This window comes from Schistocerca serialis, chromosome 5 (genome assembly GCF_023864345.2).
Source record: "Schistocerca serialis cubense isolate TAMUIC-IGC-003099 chromosome 5, iqSchSeri2.2, whole genome shotgun sequence".
In the NCBI taxonomy this organism is placed as follows: Eukaryota; Metazoa; Arthropoda; class Insecta; order Orthoptera; family Acrididae; genus Schistocerca; species Schistocerca serialis.
This window is the reverse complement of record NC_064642.1, coordinates 107,290,318-107,308,247: the sequence shown is the minus strand read 5'-3', so window position 1 is coordinate 107,308,247 and position 17,930 is coordinate 107,290,318. Positions and strand designations below refer to the sequence as shown.

Below are 17,930 nucleotides of genomic sequence, written 5' to 3'. Positions count from 1 at the left end.
TGGTGGGCACTGGCAGTTCATGTGCGATGACTGAGACTCTTGGACACCCAAATGTGTTTTCTATCTGGGTTCCACTACCCAAGGCAGTTGGTCAAAAAACTGGAAATGGTGGAAATATTTTATAAGGTTTTGAAACTTCGGAACATTTATCGTACGGACCGTAGCAATAAGATACGGAAAAGTCCCATCCCTGCTCATAGAGATGGTGGGTCGCCCCCTCCTTTTCCCCCTCACCAAAAGATAATTTCTTCCATTTTCAAAATTTCTCACAAAATGATTAATTTTTTCTTCACAACTGTAATAAGACAAAATATTCCTCGGAAGATTCTACATAAAACAGTCTTCTGCATATTTCAAACCTTAGTTGAAACACCCGTCAGATAGGCAGGTATAAAATATCTCAACGTATAGTAGAGGTAAAACTGTTTTCCTACCTCTGATAGACGGATATTATTTTAAACGTGTACATTTTTTGTTTTATACTCCTTACTACTCAAATATCTCGTTATTTACAGGTGGCTACCAGTGGAGCGATACGCCACAAAGAATCAAATGAATGCTGCAGCTGGCTTCAGAGCAATGAGACAAAAGCGATGACTATAATCCAGACGATTCCTAAGATCCAGAAGAAGATCTCATTTGAGATTCAGACCATGACAGTGTTTTAAAAATGGACGTTCTCAGAACGTCCGTGTTTCCAGTAGGGGCGATAATGACATCGAATTAAACACATCTTATCTTGGCAAGATGAACTGTCTCACTTGGAGTTCCAGAGCGCCCAGTTGTGGTACTAAGACCCGACACAAAGATATTATAAAAAATTAGATTGCGGTTGCCACAATCATTTAGCAACTGGTTCAGACCCAGAAGAAATATGGCGTTTGTTTTCCAACAGTGATATTTTCCACCAGGTTGTAGTACATATGAATTCAAAATAGGAAGACACAAGAAATAAACTGCAAAACCCTTAATCTTCCTCCTCTAATTATAAAGACAGAGACCAAACTGAAAAAGAACGACTGGTTTGATAGTTATATGGTCCTTTTTCAAGTCTGAGCGTCAAAACGTTGCATCATTTTTGGCTAGTGACTGTACTGGACGTCCCGTTTTTCGTGCAACCATATCTCTGAAACGATATGAACTTTTACTGGTGGCTCTGAGACATGATGACGCATCTACTCGCGAACAAAGGAACAGAAATGATACTGAACCTGCTGTATCAAACATATCCCATATATTTATCTCTACCTGTGAGAGGGTGTATTCCATTGGGAATTAAGCATGTGCTGATGAGAGACAGACACCAATTCTAAATATTTATGTCCAAGGAAACTGCTAAATATGGCCTTTACGTCATGTACCTCATGTATTTTTATATAAATGTTATATTTACGAGGGGAAACAGAGCGAACAGCAACACTATTTGAGGAAGAGAAAATGTTCCACAAACGAACTCAGATTCGTCTTTCCAAATGTAAGAGACAACTGCTGTTCCTCCATTTCCTTGTGTAAGGAGATACTGAAGTATAACTTGACGTATATCAGAACACTAAAATTCAACAAAAATAGGAGCTCCGAAAGAATTTCTTTCCTACCAGAAGAAGGAAGTAGGTTCCATTTCGTGTTACAAGTTAAACATTACACTTTACTCCTCTTACTGTAAGCCCATCACGGAACGTACAACTGCTAACTAGAAGTTACATGTTATCACGAGTTCAAGTTTGATGCGCGTAAAATTAAATGGTTTCAAGCCAAACATAATTTGCAGGGGACCCTGGACGAAATTCCGATGACGTCGTCTACAGAAAATCATATGTTGCGGTAGGTTCTCACATATATTCGATGGTGGTACTGTAGTCGACTACCTGCTGATACACAGTTTGCTGTCGACATCCCTATGCGCATGATGACGTCATCCCGCGGGTAAAATCTGTCTGCAGGCGCAAAGAAAACTGCCATATTCGGGCCTCAGCACCAGAGTTTGTAGAGAGTATCACCGAATAGATAATGTTCCGAATGAGTACTCCGATCCAGTACATGGTTTTAATCTGCCAGGAAGTAAAAACTCTAGTTTCCTGGAAGTTTTCTTATAAAACAAATAAATATTTCATCAATGAGACTGTTGATACTACGTCTTCCTAAGAGTACTTTTTTATATTTGGTTCGTTGTTGACCAGTACAATCAGTAAGCGCCCTCAGTTTCGATAATTGTAATGGAACGTTAGTAAGAGGGAACCTTTGAAAATAGAGCATTTGTCAGCAATAAACGTAGAGACGCATTAAGAGAATCAGCAGATAAGAAAGTAAAAGGGGAAATCCAATTATAGCTTGTGAATTATGAAACGATTTTGAAAATTCACCGTAGGCTGCCCGGTTTTATTATGCAAGTTGAATTTAATTGCACCATCTTTATACAGGGATACGGCACTGCTGGCTAGTTTCGGCCTGTGGCTATTCCGAAATGTACTTCCATCGACCATGCGAGTATCATTTTTAAGCCCGTTTAATGCAACGTGGGAACAGACGCTTGTTCCCGTGCAGCACTAAATAAGTTTTAAATACGATACGTAACCGACGCAAATGCTCTGGAAAGTGGCCACAGGGCGAAACTGACCAGTAATGTCGTACACACATATACGAAGTAATAATGGTCATCTTGTGTAACGGAACTGGATAGTCTACGGTGGATTTTTAAAATCGTTTCATCAATCTAAAATCACACCGAGACTGTGGACCCACTCACGAAGCAAGTATTTATGAATACTGAATGTGAAGTAGAGTAATACATCCTAAGTAGAGTAAAACATGGTAAGTGAACTGGTGATAAATCGACAAAGGATTCCAAGCAATCGAGACTGCGATGTAACCGAAGGCGTGAGGAACGCAACAGAAAATATCCTTGAGCAGTGATGATTGCATCACTGGAAACAGAAATGCACAGTACAGGTTATGTTTGTTGGTGGGGGGACGGGGTTCATCGATATGCGAATGGAAAGTGGCTGAGATAGTGATCTTATAAATATTACACTTTAAAGAAATGGTGACGATGGGGACTACATTTCAAAAAATAATTTGGTCATGAGTGAACTTAATGGAGCATTTCCTGCTTCCATCGTTCGGATTTTATACAAGGGGGTAATTACCTAACGCTTTGGAAAACCTGCTCTACATGATTAAATGCCTTCTATTTGGATAACTTTGAATAAGACAAAATTTACGCTGAGGTGACGAAAGTCATGGAATAGTTCCTTATTTTGAGGTGGACCTCCTTTGTCAGGCATCGTGCAGCAACTCGAAGTTGCGTGGACTTCACAAGTTATTGGAAGTCTCCTGTAGGAACACTGAGCCCTGGTGTCACTGTAGCTGTCCATAATTGCGAAACTGTTGCCGGAGCAGGATTTTGTGCATGAACTGACCTCTCGACTATGCACCATAAATGTTCTATGGGATTCATGTCGGACGATCCGGGTGGCCAAGCTATTCTCTCGAATTATCCAGAATGTTCTGACACGGCGCATTACCATCTATCAAAGTTCCATCATTGTTTGGGAACATTAAGCCAATGAATGGCTGCATATTATCTCTGAGAAGGCGAAAATAACCATTTCCAGTCATTGAACGGTTCAGGTGGACCATGGGACACAGTCAAATCCATGTAAACACTATGGAGCCACCGGCAGCTTGAAAAAAACCTTGCTGAATACTGGAGACCGTGGCACACTTGAGTGAAACCATCAGCTGTTACCAACTGAAATCGGGACTCACCTGAACAGGCCACGGTTTTTCAGTCGTCTATGATGAAATCGATATCGTCATGAGCTCACGAGAGGCGCTACACGCGATGTCGTGCTGTTAGGAAATACGCTCGAAACTATGTCTTTTGTCATATACCATTAACGCCAAATTACGCCTCAGTGGCCCTTACGGATACTTTCATCGCACGCCCCATACTGATTTCTGAGATTGTTTCACGCAGTGTTGCTTCTCTGTTAGCACTGACAACTCAACGCAAACGCAGCGGCCCCGGTAAGGGGTAAGTGAAGGCCGTAGGCCAGTTCATTGTCTGTACGGAGAGGTAATGCCTGAAATTTTGTATTAGTCGTACTCCTGATGCTGTAGATCTCAGATAGCCGCATTCCCTAACGATTAACGATTTAAGAAGAGGTACGTCTCACGTATCGAGCTCCTACTACCATTCCGCGTTCAAAGCCTATTAATTCCCGTCGTGCGACCAGAACCACGTCGGAAACATTTTCACGTTATTCACCTGAGTACAAATGACAGCTCCGCCAATGCACTGATTTTTTATATCTTGTGTACACAATACTATCGCCATCTGTAAGCGGGCATACCACTATCCCGTGACATTTTGTCACCTCTGTGTATGATGGAGTGACTGATACGCAGAATCATCTAGCTTCCATATATATATATATATATATATATATATATATATATATATATATATATATATTTGCTAGCAGATTATCACAGTTCATTATGTCAGATAAATATTACAAAAACGGTGTTAAATGTTATGGCACAACATGTCAAGAGTTCAATAACCAGTCCCTTCTTGCTGCTTCGGAGAGGTTAACTCAGTGAGGAATGTACATAAAATGTCAGCAACTCGCTCTTCCTAATTTGTGTTATCTGTACACTAACAAATGAAGCCGCCAACCTGGATCAGTGAAACTAAGGTTAGGAACAGTGGAACCAGTAGTAAGCAGTTTTGCACATGCTTCCATCGCATAGTAGCAATCGCTGACGAAAGAGCTATGGGAGTAAGACTTTTTAATTGACAGCATAGCTACATTAGCAGAAGCGAGGGCATTGAAACTGCATTCTCGTTAAAATTACTCGGTAGCAGCGGGAGCAGTTACCTCCTGCCAGAAGTCGCTGTGTTCCGTGCGAACTGTGTACTGTGGTCAAAGTGCCACAGCAAAGTGTTAATTAACTGTCATAAACAAACGCATACGCTTCACCGGACGTAACAACTTGAGCCCTTCGGCTTGCTCGCTGTCTATTTGCTTAGCCCGCAACAGAAAATCAAAAAGTCGTTCTTTCCTATCTGATAGCCATTTTTCTGTATTACTGAGCCCCGACCAAACGGCAACTGACCATGTTTGTTTCGTTTCTGTGTGGTGTAACTTAAATAACGGTTGTAAGTTCCATCATCCCAACTTTCGTCCTGCTTAACCTTGTGTGAGTTGAACTGGTGCAAAAGAGGGATATGCAAACTTTTAATAATATCCATTTAAATCGCATTTTTATTTATAAAAGACATCGATATCATGGAGACTAAAATGAAGGTATTTTGAAATTTCTATATTTTTGACCCATCCTTACGCGTGAGAAATCTCGGAACTGTAACGTTTCTGATATGTGATCTGCGGGTAAAATATTGTACCTAGCCGGCCTCGGTAGCCGAGCGGTTCTAGGCACCTCAGTCCGGAACCACGCGACTGCTATGGTCGCAGGTTAGAATCCTGCCTCGGGCATGAATGTGTGTGATGTCCTTAAGTTAGTTAGGTTTAAGTAGTTCTAAGTATAGGGGACTGATGACCTCAGCTTAGAGCCATTTGAACCATTTATTGTACCTATCACAAACATTTCAGAAAACCAGAGGTCTTCATTAAATACCAGTGCAGTAATGAGACTTCTGTGCTGGGACTACGTTACTTCTACAGTACGTCTACGTTATCTTGACCCAGGCAGTCAGGGGACAAAGACAGCGCACTTTCTGTCTCATAGTTGGAAGGAGAGAGTGGTAACTTGCACTACTCTCATTCAGTGCCGACACCAAACGTGTTCGTTTTGCAAGTCTGTCATTTGCAATGGTAGAATGGACACACAGAAGTAACATACTTTCATGAATATGTAGTGCAGATACATTCATGTTCAAATCTGGTGCTCCTTTGTGGTCCTAAATAAGAAATGAGATTAAGCCCATTGCAAGAGATTTACTGTTATATTGCAAGGATTGGTAGTAACTGGAATGAGAAAGAAATTTGCCAGTGAGAACTATAGTGCCTATGGGTCAATAAAAGACAGACACTAAAAAGTATCACTTCCATACTCAATATTTATTAGCGATTAATCGGTACATCGGTAATTATATATCGTTGAGATATATCGATATTACTATGGAAAATTACCGATATATGGATATATCGATATTTTGATGCCCATCCCTAGTGCGTATCTGCCCAACGCTGTTTTTTTTAAAAAAACTAACAGTAATTGTTCTCCTGTCCATCCTATGTAATAGGCTGGAAATGTGTGACGCCTTATTTTACAAACACCTGAATTTGTTACGGGCGATTTATTAGAAAATGCTACTTAACGATCATCATTTTTTTGAGAAGACATTGAATACTATAAGATGCAGGTCCTGAGAACGATACGCAAAAAAAATTCTTTTCATTACTTCCGTTATTAGGACAAGTGCCAAGAGTGGTGCTTCTATTATTGGTTTTATTTTAGAATATATTGTCTGATATGGTTGGTTCATATCCATTAATGACTGCGATAACTTTATTCATATAAATCTCAGAATCGAAATATTCATCAGATAAAGGAGTTGGAACAGCTATGTGATGGAAGAATGAAAAAAGACATTTTTGTAAGAATGAGGGTGTTTTGAATAGGACGATAGTGCTGGTTTCTTTCCGTTGCGTATTGAAAGAAATTTTATCAGTTACTACTAATGCTAGACCCAAATAATTTGTCTAACGGAATTCTTTTCCTGGCTCAAATGTGAAATAAGTGTTTGTCAAGTTCCTTAAAAATTTTGAATAGATAATCAGTGTCGGTATTAGGCCCTCAGTAGATGATCAAAACTTCATGTACATATCTGGAATATGAGAGAATGCTTAGAGTGGCGGCTCAAAAATATTTAAAAATTTTTACTTCTAATAAGGAATTTATGAATATGTCTGCAAGAATACCAGCTATCGGATACCCATCGCAAGACCGTCGTATTGTTGATAAAACTGTCCGTTTTACTCGAAACAGCTATATTTCATTACAGTTTGAATTAAATTCGTGAAGTCAGTAATCTGCTTATCAGAAATCTCTTTTTTATTAAGTTTTTTTTTGCTTTATCTAAAGTTAGGCTCATGGAATGACTTTTAATATGAAACGATAGCGCCTTGGTATTTCGATTACAATACAAGTCTAACCAGATTTTGACTGTTGAAAATTTGATATTTTTTCTGAAAAAAGATAAAATTTTTTAACTTGGCATGAAGAGGGTTCTGTAGGTCGTGATAAGTACTACTCATACTATTCTGTCGAATAGGGGAATCTATTTTATGGACTTCAAACCGAGTACGTTAATCAGGCATATTTTATGAAACGGTCTGAGTAGAAATTTAACATCATTAATAGCAGATCTAATTTCTCTTTGCAAAACTAGAGTGGGATCCTCATACAGATCGAAAATGTTGTTTTCTTCAAAAGACTTTACAGCTTGCATTACATACTCCTGTTTGCTAGCAACAACTAGAGCAATGCCTTTATCGGATTTCGTTATTACTGCATTATTTTCTTTGAGCTTTACTCTAAAGCCTTTGATTAAATTTTTGTGTCGATTAACTGTAATTTGAAAAATAGATAATTTTTTTCTTACAGTAGTACACATCATGAGCTTTTCTGGTCTGGCAAGAACATTCCATTTTTATGCTATCCAGACACGTTTTTTAGGTCTAGAATCATATTTTCTATAACATTTCGATCACATAATTTAAGATTACATTCTATTTTAATCTTTTTCCGATAAGGAAACTCAGTCTTTCGTAAGATTCATGTCAATTTTGTTTAAAATTGTGTTATAAAATTCACTCTCCTTTTCCTCGAATCTGTTAGCATCCAATTACTTTTTTTACAGGCAGAAGGCAAATCTTACTAAATTTTTCTTCGTGCTTAATCTGGATAATTTGCTTACAGTTTTCTAAGCTGTCGCTTGATTCCATAATTCGACAGTTTGGTAACTGTAATGAACATGAAAAAGATTTTTAGTTCGAAATTCAACTGGTAAACTCCTTCACTTAAAGCATGGTTCTTTATGCGCTCTTACTTTTCCGGAAATTGTGTTTTGCAGTAAAAGTCTGGACGTACTAGGTTCCTTTTTACACTGCTCTAAATTCAAAAAAGCTTTTGCGAAACAAGGTGCAAGTCTCATTTTCTCACACCACTTATTAAATTTAATTATCATACCGGTGTTTAAAATTTTCTTTTTTAAGTTCTTATATTTGAATACACGGGCTGATAAAAATGCTGCTATTTTAAAGATGGCTCTGAGCAGCAACTGTACAAGAATGCGCTTTTTATAATACAGCCAACCGGTTGCAACAAGCGTTAAGAGCAGAATGCTGTACACTTTCTGCTAGAAGCTCAGCCAACGTATATTTCCCTCTCTTATTCAGGTGCACGCCGTGTCTAGTGTACCCCTATCTCGCAACTGTAGCAACAGACACAGCAGCCATGAAATTCCATTTCAGTCAGCAACAACTTAAACTTCTTGGTCATCTTATCCACACAAGTTGTTGCAGTAAGGTGTGCGTTGTAGAACAGACTCGTACTCGGTCAATTCATGTTAATGTCACCACCACACATGTTCTAAAGCGTGTGGGGAGGACGGAGGGAGACAACAGTAGCGTAGTTGTCACATTTTCTGTTTATGTTGTCTGTTTATCTGAGTTCCAAAAGGGAGTGATCACTGGCTTTCGGGACAAGGGCAGAAGAATTTCTGAAACCGCTAAGTCTAAACCGATTGCGCAAAACCGTGGTTGAAGTATACCGAGCATAGCAATACGACGCTACACAAAACCCGCTCAGAGAAACTGTGGTGCATCACAGGCCATAGTTTACAGAAGTGACCGATGGCTGCGGAGATGTGTACGGGCGAATAGATGTGCAACTGTTGAGTAACTGCCCGCCCAGGTGAACCAAACGGCTACCAACAGTTCTCAACGACCGTTCAGCGAACGTTGCTGAGTATGGGTCTCCACAGCAAGCGCCTGGTTCTTGCACCCCTACTGTCCGCTGTTCACCGACGACAAAGGCTGGAATTGGCACGCCAAAACGGCCTATCGAAGTTTACTGCGTGGCGACAGGTGGCCTTTTGAGATGAATCTCGTTATATGCTCCATCAGGTCGACTGGCTTCTACGGTGTTGGGTATGTCTGAAAGCAAACAGTTTACAACAATCGTCGGGAAGGTCCATGCTGGAGGAGGGAGAGTTATGATCCGAGGAATGTTTCGTCGCCTTCCCTGGCTGATCTCGTAATTCGGGAAGGCACAATAGATCGACACAAGTATGTATCTATCCTTGGGGACCATGTCCACCAGTACAAGAAATTAGTATCTCCACGGTACGATGGCATCTGCCAGCAGGACAGTGGACGTGGCATAGACCTTGCAGTGCACCTGCGTGGTCCAAAGACCTCCAGGATGAGTTTGCCATCGTCCCCTGGCCACCAAACTCCCCGGATTTAAACCCAATCGACAATCCGTCTGACTGTCTCGATAGGCCTGTTCCACGCCATGAATCCCGCACCTATCACACATGGCCACAGCACTGAAGTCGGCATGGTTCCAGAGCCCTTTTGGAACTTCCTGACCCTCACTGGCTCTCTTCCTGTATTCCTCGCCGCCTTCCATGCTGCACATCGTTGTCATTGAGGCTATGGTCAGGCAGTTATTTAATGTGACTTGACAGCGTGTGTACAGGTTATAGAAGAGTATTAAAACGATCCAGAAGTATTAGAGATACAGGCAGGCAACATCTTCGCGGGTTCCCTGCCTCGGGTTCTTCGGCCATTGTATGTTTAGTGTTTCTGTCCGACGCTTCGCCAGCACGAGAGGCTAGCATTGTCCAAGATTCACCCTTCATTGCTGGTGATGAACTGGAATGACGCATCAGCCGGCCGCGGTGGCCCAGTCCGGAACCGCGCGACTGGTACGGTCACAGGTTCGAATCCTGCCTTGGGCATGGATGTGTGTGATGCCTTTAGCTTAGTTAGGTTTAAGTAATTCCAAGTGCTCAGGGCCATTTGAACCATTTTGACTTACGCACGTCTACCTGTTGCGCCAGAGACCGCGATCATTTTCCTTGTCATTGCCACTGTGGTTCTCTCATTGTTATCTGTGACGGTCGTTCGCTGCAGCTCAAGAATCCAGGATCAGCTTACCTTGAGGCTTTCTTATGTCTTCTTAATGGGTCGTAAATCTTAGACAATGCCAAATTCTCGTGCCGACTAAACGTCAGAAAAATCATTCAACAAACGTTATCTGAAGAGCATGAGACGAAAGCCAATAGGGAACACAGTAGCAAGTTTCAGCAATTAGCAAGTCCTCTTTCGAGCGCACAGCCTGACTATTCAAAGATGCATGCAATATGTGACGGAGTATCGGCAGTAATATATAGCTAATCAAAGACGTAATTAATGTGCTCACATATATATAGCTTTTGGAAGCAATAGATGTAATTATTTAATTTTATCTGCATCTTTGAACAGCTGCGCAGTGCTCTTTGACATAGCAGGGCCTACCTGCATCTTCACAGAATCTGGCGAGCTCTTCTTTTGTATTCAGTCAGTAGTACCTGCGTAAGGTACTGCAGAATACAGCTTATTGCAACAGCTAGAGCCCTAATGTGTTACGTTTGTAGCGCTAAATACTGTGCCACAGTTAACAATGACGATAAAAACATATTAACATAAACAAAATGACATGTTAAACAGGCATCCCTCATTAGCAAGCAGAAATACAAGTCTAAGGCTCAGTAGCCCATGAAGATGAGTGCCATTCTTTGAAATGCGCCATGATTGTTATTGAAAAATGTGTCTGACGCAGACAATTTCATTTCTCTCCTGTTATCATCGTAATGAACAACACACACAACCACGACACTAAATTGAAATTGCAGTGAGCTACAGGAGACCTCTCCACCACTATCATAATTATGGAAATTATAACCCAAGGCTAGCTTTTAGAGTTCTAGAGACCTCCCACCGGCGTGCTTCCGCTCCATCCCTCTCACCATTTTTTGAGTAGCCATCACCGCTTAGTCTGTATATTCGTTTATTGAAATCATCACGTCGACAGGGAAGGGAAGTTATAAATTTGAGTAATGCTTATCTGTGTGGTACAGTTCAAAATACGGTAGAACACACAGCCCCAGAGTCTCCTTGTTTACTGTAATAACACTATTGGTTTTCCAGTAGCATTTCTCCTCAATGCAAAGCCGTAACGAAAAAAAAAAAAGTAGAATGTACCTCTTATATTGTCGTTGTGTAGCCTCACTTAGCATAAAATGTCCGTAGACTGTAGAAAGAAACAAGCTCGATATAGCAACAACAAATGTAGAAAGATTCACTTTTTTGTTTAAATGATGACAAGAGTGAAACTTCGGCTGTTTCTATTTAGAAAGTTGCTGTCATGCAGTTAATCTAACATGCTGGAAATCCATAAGGAAACAAGTGTCTCAGAACCAGGAAGAGACGTACAGGGAATCCCGGTTAGAGGTATACAAAAACATTTGTTTATACTTTAGTACCTATTACGGTTTACAGCTCTGTTTCTCCCAAATTGTACACAGGAGCTCAAACATTTACACGAATGTTCATGACAAACAAATCCGTCACAACTGTAAAACCGATCATTGACATAAGTATTGGACGACGTAAGTCGCTATTCACTATCACGGTTTCAGGTTCTTAGCCCTGAACTGAAAAAAGGTTGTAACCTACTCCTTTAAACAATTAAGAAATTTTTAAAATTTAAAAACAGACAAAATGATTGAACAATAGCCTACCAAGCAGTAGTAGGACCTCATGCCCATTCCCTAACAACTAACAGGCAAACATCTATCGCAGATGGACCGCCAAATAACATCCCAAACTGTGGCTGCAAGGAACTTCAATCCGCAGTCGCGGCCTGGGAAAATTTAGCTTGTCCCAAAACTGCTACCGGGAATGCATGCAGTCTATAACAATAGGACATAGGACATTAGGTGGAAGTCACGGGTTAAACCAAAGTTAACCTAAAGAGCAAATCAACTTACAAATTGATATGACGAACCGCGCGAAAGCGTCTACATTCGAGGCCAACACTAGTGAAATGCCGAAAAATCGCTAGTGTGTGACCCGTACGGCTACGGAAAGCTGACTGCAGTAACGCTGCAGGCCGTATCCGTGGTGAACACCGTGAAAAGCGCGCATAACACGGCGTGGAGAGGAACTAAGGTACAAACACGTACGAATGCCGAAAATATGCGGAAGCAATGAAGGTAACAACTGAAAGTAATGGCGGTCCAACACGAATGATGTTCGCCTTAACAAACAAATAAAAGCAGCATCACTGATAACAGAATAAGTGCAACAAAGCAACACACACATGACGTGGATAGCTAAAGTACATAACAGCATAAGCCAAAGGCTAAAATTCATATAAGTCCCTAAATCGGCATCTAGTAGCAGAAAAGTCCAACATAACAAACAACAGATTCTAAACCATTGAAATTAAAAGGTAAGAGATTAAAAATTTTTAAACATTTCAAGAAATTAAATAATTTAAAAAGGTTAATATTAGCTTTTACAGTAACTGACAATCTGATGTTATTGGAATTGTACAGCGACCTCTGTCGTGCAAGACGTCAGTCAAGTATTGTACAACTATGGTGGATTTTTTTACCATAAACATGTTGCTGAACGGTTGTGGATATCCTACAAATAAAAACTTATCTTTATATGTTTTGGTACAGATCAGTCTGGGCACCGTCTGTAGCTCGACAGACCTCGAAACTTTATTCCACTTCTCGTCACATGGTCATAAGAATGAGAGGTGTTACGACCCCTACAACGGCGTAGATCGGTTGTCTCTAGCCTACCGGATCTCTAACGCTTGATCTGTACACATGTACGGAAATCCAACGGAGTCAGCTGGGGAGACTGAAGGTGTCAGGCGCTGGGACCCCCGCACCGCATCCATTTCAACACCGAGCTAAGTGTCGCAGTGGTTAGCACTCTTCACTCTCTTGAAACAACGGCTCAAACCCGCTTCCGGCCATCCTGATTTATGTTACCCGTGATTTCGCTTCACGCAAATGGCGAGATGGTTCCTTTGAAAGTGCACGGCCGACTTCCTTCCCTATCCTAATCCGCCTGGACCTATGACACCGCTGTTTGGTCCCCTAACCCATATCAACCAACCAACCGTTTCAACACTCAGGAAACGTCTCGCGGAGAAGTGTGGTAATATCCCCATGACCATGAGGTGGATCACCATACTGCTGGAAAATGAGGTCAGAAGGCATCTGTGAAACAGCATAGTTCACCAGTATGTCGAGATAGGTGTGTCGTGTCACAGCAGACCAAAGAGAAATGGGCCAGTCATACTGTGTTTATGTAACCCCAACCACACATTAACTTTCAGTGTGTCCCTTTAGTACTCAATCGCTTTCATGGAGACTCACTTCCCCATATCTGACGTTTACTTCACTTAAGTTGCCACAAATGTGGAAGTTAGATTCATCACTCAACACCACTGTATTGAGACAGTCGTTGTTTTCGTCTAAACCATGCGACATTTCAAAAAACTCACTTTCCGCGGTGATCCTCAGGCTTAACGTGATGCATAAGCTAGAGTTCGTAAGCACGTAGCCGCAGACGTTTAAGCACGATGTCGTGCACAGTCGTAAGGATGACAGGTAGTTCCCTATAAGTTCGTCTAACGTATTTACGTGGTCTTGTAGTGAAAGTTTCTTTCACACGATTCAGGATCTCTTTATTCACATGCGCTCTAGAACTGGTATTTCGAATTTCTCTATGAGTTCTGTCCCATTTAAAAATGGATTTACTTGTGCGAGGATGTACGTTCCATTCTCTTCTTGCACTTCGCTAAACATGTTTATAGATTTTTAACTATGCTAGCGACAGCACATACTGCACCTTTCGTTTTGGCATCCACTTGATGACAGTCAGCAGTACTTCTGCTTGCTGGATAGTAAACATTTCTGCGCATGCGTCATACTACTCAGTGCTGTTCATGAAATGGTGAGGATCACATTTTGGAGAGTGTCTCTACCGATTGCGCGTTTACCCGACAGCCTAAATCGTCGAGTTATTTCTTCATAAGCATTTGTTTATGTGTCTTTCTAGCCGAGACACGCCCTAATTTATGGAACTGTTATTCGAAACAGCCCAATCCGGATCTCTCCGTTAGTTACATTCACACATCTCCGTGCCCTTCGCACGTTAGTTCCCTTAGATCCTTTTCCTTTCTCTTTTTCTTTTTATTTTTCTTTTTCTTCTTCTTCTTCTTCTTCCTCTTCTTCTTCTTCTAAGCTCTTCACTCTAGGTCTGTGAGAAGATCGGGTAGTATGAGACAGGCGAATGCATCGGCCAAGAGCTCCTTAACTCTAGCCGTAGTGCCATCATCTTTAGCGGTGCTGTAATGTGGACTACGCAGGAACAAAATAGCTCACGCAATTTCCATTCAAAACGCCAGTGAGTTTCGGATCCGCGATAAATTATCTGAGGCTAGTAAGTTTTTCGGTACACGAATTCGACTTCGTATTGTATGGTTTTGTTTGTAAGTAATCAACATCACCTTCTTACTGTATCTTCAGATACAATTGACATTATTCTATAAATTGAAGGCTGTGACAATGTTTAGCCAAAGTAATAATAATGGGAAAGTAGAAGTTACGTTCAGGCTCTATAGGACAAAGCAATTTCGGATTGTACTGGATAGCATACAAATTTAAATTTTTGCGATGTCTTTCATTAATGGCCACATATGGAGAAGTCAAAAAGTAAATACGACGCAAGTCATTTGACAGAAGCAGTAGAGAAAGTCAACTGACGATCTGGAAGCGAGTGAGAAATATTTTCTTATAAGTTTATCAGGGACCAGATTATATGTTTCGCTGGAAAACTATGAGGTGGCCATGAAAGCTGTTATAGGAAATAACAAGTCTTTTTTTCCGTTCAGTGGTGAAGAGGAAACAATACCGTACGATTAATGTGAGCGTAGAAGAAGACCGAATTTAACACAACGTCTGTGAGTTTGGACCGATGAGAACTGTGCCCATGTAAATCTGAACGTCTTTACTATACGTGTTACAAAAGCCTCACTAAAGGTTAAACTAATACTTCGCTTTTGGGCTATTCTGTTCAAAAGTTTAATATAAAGACTTGTTTATGAATTTTTGATGATTTTAGTAAACTTTTTCCCTATGTGGAAACTTGGTACTAAAATGTAAGACTTCTACATACTTTCGGTTAATGTTTATAACAATTTACTGTCCAATTTAAGCTTTTTTGTAACTAAATTGATTTTCTTACATGTTATAGTTCCACAGAACGTATACCTCCACCTCCATAAAATTAGAACAACCAAAATGCAAATCATTATATATACGGGTTGGAAAAAAACTTGTGTCACGAAATTGTAACCCTGGATAGCTGATGCCAGTTGGAACCTAAATTACTAATCTTGTGTAAGTCGACAAGGCACCAATTTTAAACTTGGTCCCACGCTCTCCGATTGGCCGTAGGATTGCCCTGTTGCCGTTCATCCGCTGACGGGCAGCGCTATGGTTGTCGGTACACGCATAAAAACGACCCTCGGCCTGTCACTGCCCAAACGTGATAAGCACACCAATCGGAGCACGCGGCGCCAAGTTTCCGTAGTTTAAAAATGGTTTAAGAATGGTGTGTTATCGACCTGCACAACATTAGTAATTTTGGTTCCTACTGTATCAGCAATAAAGGGTTAAAAATACGTCACACAATTTTTCTCCACCCTGTATATATATGCATTGTGTCCCATTTAACTTGAACACCCTAAATAACTGTTTGTCCACATGCAAATTGCAAAATGTTTCAAGCAAATGTTCTTTAGCCGTCAGGGGGACACCATTCATCATGATTGCCTTCGTAACATTTCGCCTACCTTCAACAACAAAAACAACAACAACAATAAGAGAAACGTTATGTCGATGCAGTTTGTAGGAAGGACGGCCTTTACAGTATGCCTACTCTACACAATAGTATTTAAAAAGCTAAACTACTATCCTAAATGTACCCGTACATAAGAAAACAGCATTTGCAATTACTGTTCTGCTAACTTACATTCCCCATAGGTGAGTAGCATTTCTACCTTCTCCTCGCTGGTGTAAATTCTATTCACACAACTCTTCAACTGACAATGGTTGATGGAACTGAAACAAAACTCCGCCATTTCTCTCCCCACATCCACCACTGCTGGCGGCTCACCTCCAACTGCGCAACGCTACGCGCTGTTAACAGCCAACTGCCCAACGCTACAATGGCAGACAACAATACAAACTAGCCACAGACTGCACACAGCACAGCCAGTCATTTTTCATACAGAGCGCTATGTGGCGTTACCAATAAGAAAACCTAAACAGCCTACTTACAGAACGACGGGTGTACACTCCACTTACGAATACATTTCTTCTGTGTCAATGTCAGGACGTGGATGTGTTCCATTATAAATATATATATATATATATATATATATATATATATATATATATATATATATATATATATATAGTAGTTTTTATGTAGAATCTGATTCTGTAATAAAAAATGGGGGTTCCCATTTGAAATTTTAAAGTTGCCTCCAGCCATACCCCCCGGAGGCTAGGGTGGTGGGATGTCCCCCTCGAAAATAATCAACTTTCGATTCTACACATTTTTTTGTGTGAAGCTTATTTTTCGAGTTATTCTGGTTCGTGAAGTTAAAATTTACACCCTGTATATAAGCCAATGAATGTAATATTTATGACATTCTGTATCCTTTTTTGCTAATGCTGATTACCATGAAGAATGTTCATATCTAACTTCCAGAAAAAATTATAATTTCGAAATAGCTTATGAGCGATACTATCTGCCCTTCCGCACACCTTCACCCTGACTCTTCCACTTTTCTTCCACATTTTTCCTCCTTCACAACTACTCCCCCACGGAAAAGGGTCCTGGGGTACAAGCCTAGATTGCCGAATCATTGTTATGCTACTGCGCTACGCCTCAAGACACCTGAAATGAAAGCTGTCCAAATGGCGTCACCTAGATACGACTGAGGCAGACTATAGCCCACACATGCCTCCGTTACCATCAACGTGTGCTACAGAAATAGCTTGACTGTAGAAGCAATGGACATGCGAGTGGGCGTAGAATTCTTCGGATAATAAATTTGTAAAGTTGGTTAGTGCTGTGCGAAACATTCAGCTAAGGCCTGCTGCCAGGATAGACGCCGCGCCACGCACCTGTATACGGGCGTGCCCAGGTCCTCGCGGTACCACAGCACCAACTGAGCCGCGTCGCCGCTCTCCATCGAGGACACGTCACACGGTAAGCGGGCGTCTCCTCCAGCCAACACGTGCACCTGCTGCAGGGGAACTGCCGGCACAAAGGAGAAAAGAAGAGATATTACTCCACGGAATAGTGGCACAACAGTTTTACATGAGAGAAATCGATATATGCTTAAAAAACATCAACATACCCATATTTTACCTAAAAGTTTTAGAAGAGGAAACATACATAAGAACTAAATGGTCTTCATTTTCAAGCCACGTCACATGGAATAAAACACTCGAGCTTTCAAAAACTGTCTCCAGCATCTTCATCAAGCGTAAAAACCGATGCTTTCCGGGGCTGGGACAGTGCCAAATGCATATAGTTGTAATAGCAGCATCTGCAGCCTTCCAGAGAGGTTCTAAGTAACGCATGCCCCTGCGAATGCGGCAGCAACTATGTACGTCAAACTATTCTTACTGTTGTTCACCGTTGTGCTGAGCACACAAAACACATTAAACAAGAGGAGCTTCAAGGGGGCAACCGCAGCAGAAAATTGCAAGAAAAACGGACATAAAAAAACGATTTGATAGGAAT

The 17,930-nt window shown here is 41.0% G+C and overlaps 1 protein-coding gene across 1 annotated transcript in view; it reads right to left on the bottom strand.

Moving 5' to 3' along the window:
* LOC126481773 (hemicentin-2-like) overlaps window positions 1–17,930 on the bottom strand; it is a 705,691-nt gene that overhangs the window by 288,913 nt on the left and 398,848 nt on the right. Inside the window, exon 2 of the mRNA XM_050105728.1 lies at window positions 17,306–17,438. Coding sequence (XP_049961685.1) covers window positions 17,306–17,438 — 133 coding nt within the window. The remainder of the gene's footprint in view (window positions 1–17,305; window positions 17,439–17,930) is intronic.